Source organism: Priapulus caudatus, unplaced genomic scaffold (genome assembly GCF_000485595.1).
Source record: "Priapulus caudatus unplaced genomic scaffold, Priapulus_caudatus-5.0.1 Scaffold520, whole genome shotgun sequence".
NCBI lineage: Eukaryota > Metazoa > Priapulida > Priapulimorpha > Priapulimorphida > Priapulidae > Priapulus > Priapulus caudatus.
This window is the reverse complement of record NW_014577581.1, coordinates 190,999-200,449: the sequence shown is the minus strand read 5'-3', so window position 1 is coordinate 200,449 and position 9,451 is coordinate 190,999. Positions and strand designations below refer to the sequence as shown.

Here is a 9,451-nt window from a genome sequence, read left to right as displayed (position 1 = left end):
TATTAGTTTGTCTAATATCACTGCTGGTTACATTACAAGCAAGACTTTAAATCGGTTGTTGATATTCGGTCCGGTTGGTGTTCGGTTGTTGTTCGGTCGGTTGTTTCGGTTGTTGATTTGCGTGCCGTAAATGTCATCCAGGAGTCAAACGATAAGTCGCCGATGACGTAAACATTTGTGCGGCCCGTATGTTTTGGACGCGAGATGAAATCGAGGTGTCAGCTGTATAACCACGGCCACAGACTAAACATGAAAATGGAGTAAAACACACGTACTAATCACGGACGCAAGATGCGCGTGGCGTCGCGTCATTACACTGTACCGCTACAACACTTGGCCTTTTTTGAAAACTTGGGTTTTAGTACTGGCTAGTTGCAGGATATACGGTATATATATAGCTGTACTGTACTACCATTCCGAAATCCGAAAAATTGTGAATTCCGAAACGTGTGACACTGTCTGGTCCCAAGGGTTTCAGATAATAGATTGTGTACTGTACATAATTTACAAGTTGATTTGAAACAAAGACTCGAGGGCAGCACGTACTTGAATCTGGTTCAGTGATTAGTGTCATTACTTTTCCTAACTCGGGGTAAACACAAGTTATCTTGTGTCTGTCTACAGGCGATTATTACATTCTGAATGGGAGTAAGTTCTGGATCACTAACGGTCCCATTGCTGACACTCTGATCGTATATGCACGCACGAACCCAAGCGCCGATAAACCACAGCATGGAATCAGCACCTTCATCATAGAAAAGGTACGAAGGTGATTAAGCCTTGCTTAGGTGGGTGTGGTTATCAACTTATCATGGTGTAGATGTAGTCGCTATTAGTATATGCATACACATGTCTGTTATCAGGCATTCACTTATATTATTAGACATCAAAGATTTAACAAAAATTGTGGCAGCACCATCAATTGTAAGCAAATGGATATTAGCAGTTTTAAAGCATTAAAAAAAATCTTTAGTGTATGTTAAACCACAAGGTATGTAACCTGAAGGTATTGATTTAAACGTACGGTAATGTTTGTCGTTAAACCCTTTGTTGCAGGGCATGGAAGGCTTCAGTGTTGGAACAAAGCTTGACAAGTTTGGCATGCGCGGCTCACCAACCGGCGAACTCATATTCGAAGATTGCAAAGTACCAGGTGACGCGTGGGATGCCAGTTCTAGCATCTTCTAGTGGTTCACGATTATGTAAAGGGTTATCGTTTTATTGTTTTTATTTCTGCTTGGATAATTTAGCGCGTTCAGCACGGCAGAGTCGCATGTCGACAGTGTTGTGCCTTGAGACAGGTTATTTCGTTATTATGAGATTTCACTGTGGTAACAACGATGAGGTCACAAGAAACATTTGTTGTCTGAAGTCAAGCTGATTCTGTCAAAATTGATCTATGCCAAGTAGAGCTGCTGACTCATCCTACACTCCTTGCACGTTTTCTTCCTTGATCTTGATCTTGATTGTGTACTGCGTCGACCGCGTATACGCGTTAAAGATTCGGCCAATTAAGTGATTGTAACATTGCAGTTACACTGTTGGTTCTGCCATAATCGTTGCAGACGAATCTAGCTGCGCGGCGTTGGATCATTTCAATTTTTTCTATGTCTCTTTTTAAATGTAGGTCCCATACTGTACAGCCATACTCTAGCTTAGACCGAATAAGAGATTTGTATGTTGTGGCTTTTCAGCGTTTTGGGCGCGTATTTCAGATTCCTTTTGAAGATTCCTGTTGGCTTTCGCACATAAACTATTGATATATTTGTCCCACTTCAGGGTGTTAGAGAGAGTTATGCCGAGATACAGAGTTGACTCATCCTCCTGGAGGAATTTCTCCTGCGTGCACACACACACTCTTACATGCACACACGAACTTACACACGCACACACGAACTTACGCACGCACGCACACATGAACTTACGCACGCACACATGAACTTACGCACGCACACATGAACTTACGCACGCACACATGGACTAGCGCACGTACACATGAACTCGCGCACTTACGGCTGACCAACCCCGTCGCACACATTTCTGCGTGCGTGGAAATAGCGAGCGTTGCTTTTGCTTTTGTTCTCTCGTCTAGCACACAACCTGCTCGGTCGGGAAAACGCCGGCATCAAAATCCTAATGTCTGGTCTGGACATCGAGCGCGCCCTCGGCGGCTCCGGCTGCGTGGGGTAGGTGTAGCGGCGCCCTCTGGTGGTCCGTTGTTGACTCTGTGTTGTTTATCCGTGTTGTAGAGAAGCAGTTGCTTGGGTCCCTCGATAAGGGAGTTTACGTGTTGATGACGGGACTGGACGTCGAACGATTGGTGCTCTCCGGTGGCCCTGTGGGGTAAGCTGCATGCTGCGTGCTCTCACCCTGGGTGGGGGCTAGATTCATCAAAGGTGCTCAGCATGGATACTTACTTACTTATCCTCTTGGTCCCCCGATGGGACATAAGGCCGTAATATTATAATTAGCACAGCTCAGCACGGATGGCTGGCATAAACCGGGCCTAGGTGATGCGGTGTTCTTGCACGGTTCATCGAGCCGAATACGGTGCGAATATTGGTGCGATTCACGAAGCTGCTACGCTGACGTCCACTCTGTCTTAACTCTACGACAGCTAGGTGGCTGGCGTAGCTTCGATGGGGGAATGTATAAACTGTGTGTTAGCATAGTCAGAAACTACATTGTTGTTATATGCGTGTGGCTATATGTCGCGTGTAAACAAACCCTCACTAAATTAACGATTCTTGTTGCTCAAAAGATATAAACTCGTATACATCTATGCACCGACGTACCATGGGTCAGAATTCCGGCGTGCGGTCGTTGCAAACGAAATCTCGTGCGGTAGTATTTTTAACGTTTTGTTGGCAGTTTCTACGTTGCACGTTGTACGATCACAGTATTGCGCCCCCTTCCCCGCGGGCTTTCCTTTGTGTTTAGTTAACAAGGAGACGTAGAGCACAGCGGGGGGAAAGGTAGGCGCTTCAGGGTGCGCTGCAGGGGAAAAAAAAGGTTTTTTTCACGGGAGCTCTTTTTCAAGTCTGTGGAAAAAATAGCTCTCGTCAAAAATGTTACAAGAGCTATTTTGAGCCTCACGGGAGCGATTTCGGAGGTTTGAAGAGCAAATCGCTCATCGCTCCCGTGTATTTTTTACCCTGGTGCGCTGTGTGTTTCAGGATCATGCAGGCGGCTTGCGACCTTGCGTTCGATTACTGCCACCATAGGGAGGCATTCGGAGAACAGATCGGCACGTTCCAGGTAAGGTGTTCTCCCTCGCCCGCGGTAACGAACCGCAACCACCATCGATTACTAGGAGTGTAATGATACATTTTGTTTTGGTTCGGTTGGTTCATTCGGTTTGGTTATTTTCAGTAGTAAAAATGCTGAGAAGATGGGGAAATTTGCCCTCCATTTTGAATAATAATAATAATACGTATCATAATATTATACATTTATTGTGTTATTCATTGGCCAAAACACATGCGCCCCCCCTAACTGAGAGAGGGTTGAATGTATTTCCCGGAACCGAACCGAGAATCGAAACGGAAAAAAAAACGAAAACCGAACCGAACGGGATGTACCGCGCGATACAGTTGAATCGCGGTTAATCGTTACACCCCTATCGATTACCCAACGACAGGCAAATCACTCCATACACACCCTGTTGATCTGTGGTAAACAAATATTCTACAGAAATGTCGTATTCGTGTGTGTCAACCTTGATCGAAGTGCTGGCTTTGTTTGCGATCGATTCACGATCAGTGACGGCTTCGTTAGCAATTATTTACCAGACTGACAAGTGATCATGATTCGTGGCGCCTTTCGTCGTCGATAACTACCTGTGCGTGCGTGCGTGCGTGCGTGCGTGCGTGCGTGTTACTGATATGGAGGTTCTCTCGCACAGCTCATGCAGGGTAAGATGGCGGACATGTACACGACGCTGCAGGTGTCTCGCTGCTACGTTTACAGCATAGCAAAGGCACTGGGGGCCGGGCACGCAAACCGCAAGGTACGGCTCGCTTCGTGATCAGCGATTCTCACGTTTGATTGATGCGCGGAGAATTTTTATTTTCGTCCCCAAATTCGCGAAAGAATGTTATCGGTACCGAGTTGTCAGTTTGACTTGGTGTCTGTTCGGATGAGCTAATGTACGAGGGCAAACTCTGACAACTGAGGGTGTACGTGATCCGATTATCTCCCCCACATATTTGAGCATCTGTTATAGTATGTTATGTTTACGCAAGCATTTGTTAATTCTCGGGCGGTTTGTTTCGAGTGGGGTCGCTGTCGTCTGTCGCTAGTACAGTACTGATATCTCGTTTCTGCTTGTCCGCCAGGATTGTGCTGCTGTGATACTCTACGCTGCTGAAGCAGCCACCCAGGTGGCGCTGCAGGCACTGCAAGCAATGGGTACGTACACGCAAGGGAAAGCAGCTCGCAATAAAACGACTGCAGTGTCGTCAATGCAAATCAGAATATTGGCTCCTCGGAGCTTCTGCAAAACAAATATATATTTGTCTGTTTATTAAGCCTATAGCGCAGATCTAGACTTGCCACTTTTCGTTGCTCGTCGCTGCAACCTGCAACCGCATGCGATCGGTCGCACGCTTCACCGTGTGTGCGCATGCAAACGAGTGCTGTTAACAGCAGTCGCTTCTTTCCATGACTTGGAAAGAGCGATTGCGAGCGACGAGTTGCTGAAAATCAAACCTGTTGCAAGCTACCAGAATCGCTACGAGTTGCAGTTGCACGTTCCCGCAGACTTGCGACTTTTTCATGCAACTCGGCTGCGATTCTAGCAGCCGAGTTGCATGAAAAAGTCCCAAGTCTGCGCTAGGCTTTAGGGTAGATAGGGGAGGCAACTTATACCTCAAGGTGGTTGTTATTGTTTATACTATAGGTGGTAACGGCTACATCAACATGGTTGTTATTGTTTGTTTGTAGGTGGTAACGGCTACATCAACATGGTTGTTATTGTTTGTAGGTGGTAACGGCTACATCAACATGGTTATTATTGTTTGTTTGTAGGTGGTAACGGCTACATCAACATGGTTGTTATTGTTTGTTTGTAGGTGGTAACGGCTACATCAACATGGTTGTTATTGTTTGTTTGTAGGTGGTAATGGCTACACCAACATGGTTATTATTGTTTGTTTGTAGGTGGTAATGGCTACATCAACATGGTTGTTATTGTTTGCTTGTAGGTGGTAACGGCTACATCAACATGGTTGTTATTGTTTGTTTGTAGGTGGTAACGGTTACATCAACGTGGTTATTATTGTTTGTTTGTAGGTGGTAACGGCTACATCAACATGGTTGTTATTGTTTGTTTGTAGGTGGTAACGGCTACATCAACGACTACTCGGCTGGCCGGCTCGTGAGAGATGCGAAACTGTATGAGATTGGCGCAGGAACGAGCGAGGTGCGTCGCCTCGTGATTGGTCGTGCGATCAACGCACACTACGCCAAATGATGAACGCTAAAGATCCATGAGCGACCTAGATAGCAAGCAAACCACGCAAGAAACTATAGAGACCTAGTACGAACCAAATGAAACCTCAGTTCAAATTAGTTTGAAAAGCGTCGTAGATACGTATCGTAATTGCGTTTGAAATGCGAGGTAAGATGTGTCACTAGGTGGCGTGCGTGCTTGTACATTGATGTGCGAGGTCCCGTCGAGACCGGAATCATGTTGGAGATTGTTGTCGCAACTTGCATCGTGTAGTTCTGTCACGGGATACATTTTGATATGGCTTATTCGACATGTGGTTAATACTTGTTACATGTAAATAATAGGCATATTACATAAAATGATTTGAACTGAAACTACCAATGTACGTAGCTTTTCAATACACAACAAAACATGGAATGTTTAGCGTAATTAAAATTACATTTTATGAAGCTAAATTCAATATATAATTGTATTCAATTCAATATATTCAATTCTAAAATCTAAAAATGATCATTAAAATCCCGTACAGCGATTGATTACATGACGCTTCTCACCTCTGCGGACACTTAGTCCTATTATGTCCTGGCACTCCGCAAATACCACATTTTCTCACCGCCTTGACTCTGCCGCCAGCAGCACCAGCCCCACCTGGTGGAGCATTATAGTTGCTGCTCGGACTCGGACCAGGTGTAATGCCCGGCCCTCTACCGTCGTCCGCCCACTGGAAGAATCCACACTGCGACTCCCGCGGCTTGCTACAGCAGTAGAACTGGCGCCCCCTGTTGGGCCCCTCCTTTTGTACTGTTCGCACGGGTGCAGGGGCGCCACAGTTGCACTTGACCTCGCTGTCGCCAGGGTCAGTGTTCATGCTCATGCTGCCGCTGTTGTACCCAGAGGACGTCTTCGAGCTCTGTCCTGCACCCCCTGGCGGCTGAGACTGGCCGGCGCCGGCGGCATCCGCCCACTCGAAGAACCCGCACTGCGCCTCCTGCGGCTTCGAGCAGACGTAGAACTGGCGCCCTCTATTCGGCCCGTCTTTCTGCACGGTGCGCTTGCTTGCGGCGACTCCGCAGCGGCAGTTTGCCGTCGCATTGTCCGCACCGCCGAAATCGCCGCTGCGGGGTGCCGGCGGGCCGTCGTCGCCCCACATGAAGAAGTCGCAGGGCTGGGGGCCGGCGCGCGAGCACACGTAGAACGCGCGGCCGCGGTTCGGCCCCTCCTTGACGACCGTGCGCAGCGCGGCGTCGTTGCCGCAGCCGCACACGACCGCGTTGTTGTTGCCGACGGCGATCGGCGCTAGCGGCGACCGCGCGCCGGGGCTCCCCGCGGGCGCGCCCCACTTCCCAACTGCGCCGCGCGACGTCGCCGCCCCGAGCCGGTCGCCACCTCCCCCCACGCCGCTTCCTCGGGGATTCCCTTCTCTGTGAGGCTGCGGCGTCGGACCTGCCCTCGCCCGGGCTGTCGCTCCGCCGCTCGCCTGGCTGTCGACTCGGGAGGCATGTGTGGAGGAATCGTAGCCACTGTCGTTGCGGCCGTGCGGAGACGGCCGCGTCTGCCTCGCCGCGGGCTGCTGCGCGGCGCCCCCGCCCGGTCTCGTCAGCGCCTGCACGCCGAGGGCTTCGAGGAGGGCGGGGTCGCAGCCGCCGAGGCACCCCTCGTAGTCGAGCGGCACGCCCGCCGGCATGGCGCCAGCGCGGAACTTGAAGCGGATGCGACGGACGGGTGTCGGCGCACACGCGTCGCACGCGGCGTCCGTCACCTCCGCAGCGAGCACGCCCGCTGGCAGCCACGTCGCGTTCCGGCATTCCGGGAACCCCATGCATCCGATGAACAACCCCGCTCCGTCCTTCTTCGACCGCACGGCGAGGGACGACCCGCATTTCGGACACGCGCACACGGGTTTCACCTCCGCCGCCGCCGCCGCCTCATACGGCTGCGCCGCTCCGAAGTACGCCGACAGTGCGGTGTCGATATTCCCGGCCTGTCGCGCGGCGGCGACGAACACGTCGCGGTAGCGTCGCACGTGCGTCGCGAGGACGTCGTCCGCGCGCCGGCTGCCGTCGCAGATCGCGCGCAGGTCGGCCTCGAGCTCGGCGCGCAGGCGCGGCTTGGACATAGCGAGGCCCATCGAATCGTAGCCGTCGACAAGGCCCATGCCGAGCTCGCCCGGCACGAAGCGGCCGTCATCGCGGACGCCGACGTACGCGCGCGACTTTATCGTCTCGATGTGATCTGCGTGCGTCGCGTCCGTGCCGATGCCGTGTCGCTCCATCAGCGCGATAAGGTCCGCCTCGGTGAGCAGCGGCGGCGCGGTGGTCTCGCCGTCGACCATCTGCGCGAAACAAGAGAACATTATGTAATATTGTTATAAAGAGAGTATTATGCATGTCACCTATGTAGTGATTGAGCGGGCCTGCGAGATAAGAGAACGTCGATCAGGGTTTCTTCTGAGGGAAAATTAGACATAAGGAGGTAATGGCCAGGAAAAAAACGCGCATGATGGATTCAAATACAGGATGTATTGATATATAGGTATACTTATAGGTATATGGATACAGGATATACTTATCAGTAAATACAGGAACATTTTGACAACGGCGGTGCGCCACTGTGCCTCCTATGTATAAGAAACCCGTTAACACATAATGTATTTAAGTAACATAATGTTATAAAGAGCACATTATGCATGTCACCTATGTAGTGATTGAGCGGGGGCCACAGTGAGCAGCTAGGGGGCGCTGGTCTGCGAGACAAGAGAACGTCGTATGTTGTGATTGAGCGGGGGCCACAGTGAGCAACTAGGGGGCGCTGGTCTGCGAGACAAGAGAACGCGTATGTTGTGATTGAGCGGGGGCCACAGTGAGCAACTAGGGGGCGCTGGTCTACAAGACAAACAAAATTAGGATCACTTACGTCATGTTATTAAATTATTATATTTAGCTTATTATACCTTAGCCTAGACTATATTACTTGATCAACTATCATTGTTGGGCTCTCTATTACATTTTGAATTTAATTAATGTTTAAAATTAGTTCTTTCTTGGTTTTTAAAGCAGAGATTAATTCTATGAGTTCTACTTACCAACTGCTTAGAAAGAAGCATTTGGAAAGCATATACTGTAGTGCCATTCGGTTTATAATGGCTGCAATTCAACCGTAAAATCGATACAGTAATCTTCGAATCGCGGACATTAGCGGTGGCAGCGACAGTTACACGCACCTCAACGGATGTTGGCTGAAACCTCTGCCCGACTTCGAACACAGGCATGTACTTTGCGTTCCAGCGGTCGTACGGATAAACTTCCAGGTAGTTCCGCGCTATCACCATGAGACCGCTGCCTACAAACTGTAACAGAGTGGCGAATAGAAATCCTTCGATAGAAACGATGACAATCGATATATTTGTAAGACTACAGACTACGAGAAGAGCAAAAGGTGGTCGCAACCAAGCATTGCTTCGGTTAACGCACACTCACACATGCTTGCCCACGTGAATTAATTTCTCAACTGATATTGTGCAAGCTCATCTTGGCACAAAAGTGCACCACACAATCCCGTAGACATACATGTACATACGCTCACACATAGACTGGTGGAACCACGCTCAACAAGAACAAGTGCATTTACAGGTGACAGTAGCGTCGCAAACACATTTATAAACACACAACATCAGCGTGAAGAGTTTCTCACACACAGCGACCGTACGCTTATCGCTATACGGGAACCGTTGCATAATAACAAACGACCGTTAAGCGTAAATTAATTGCTCGTGGATAATTAACGTAACGACCCACCCTCTCGGCCGCAATGTCGATCTCGACCTTCGTCTCGTGGCCCTGTGCGTCCTGGGATACGCAGGCGAGGAAATGGCGTACGATGAACTCGTAGATGCGCTTCTCATTGCCCTGTAGCCCGTTACTGTACAGGTAGGTGCCGTGTAAAGACAGGGTTAGGTTCCAGTAAAACAGGGTCGTAAAATGAAAAGTCGTAAAACAAGAC

At 49.6% G+C, this 9,451-nt stretch overlaps 2 protein-coding genes across 4 annotated transcripts in view; one reads left to right on the top strand and one right to left on the bottom strand.

The window, feature by feature from the left end:
- LOC106811256 (isovaleryl-CoA dehydrogenase, mitochondrial-like) overlaps nt 1-5,826 on the top strand; it is an 8,379-nt gene extending 2,553 nt beyond the window's left edge. The window contains exons 4-10 of one of the 3 annotated variants that reach the window (XM_014814813.1): nt 625-761; nt 1,057-1,153; nt 2,250-2,343; nt 3,177-3,258; nt 3,905-4,009; nt 4,338-4,410; nt 5,337-5,826. In XM_014814813.1, coding sequence (XP_014670299.1) covers nt 625-761; nt 1,057-1,153; nt 2,250-2,343; nt 3,177-3,258; nt 3,905-4,009; nt 4,338-4,410; nt 5,337-5,473 — 725 coding nt within the window. In that variant the 3' untranslated portion in view covers nt 5,474-5,826. Of the gene's footprint in view, nt 1-624; nt 762-1,056; nt 1,154-2,092; nt 2,187-2,249; nt 2,344-3,176; nt 3,259-3,904; nt 4,010-4,337; nt 4,411-5,336 lie in introns of all 3 variants that reach the window. The other 2 variants (XM_014814816.1, XM_014814814.1) reach the window with 2 other exon arrangements.
- A 45-nt stretch (nt 5,827-5,871) lies between these two features.
- LOC106811253 (DNA topoisomerase 3-alpha-like) overlaps nt 5,872-9,451 on the bottom strand; it is an 18,938-nt gene continuing 15,358 nt past the window's right edge. The window contains exons 6-8 of the mRNA XM_014814810.1: nt 9,247-9,393; nt 8,673-8,798; nt 5,872-7,784 (exon numbers count right to left, since the gene is read on the bottom strand). Of these exons, the coding sequence (XP_014670296.1) occupies nt 6,003-7,784; nt 8,673-8,798; nt 9,247-9,393 (2,055 nt within the window). The 3' untranslated portion in view covers nt 5,872-6,002. The remainder of the gene's footprint in view (nt 7,785-8,672; nt 8,799-9,246; nt 9,394-9,451) is intronic.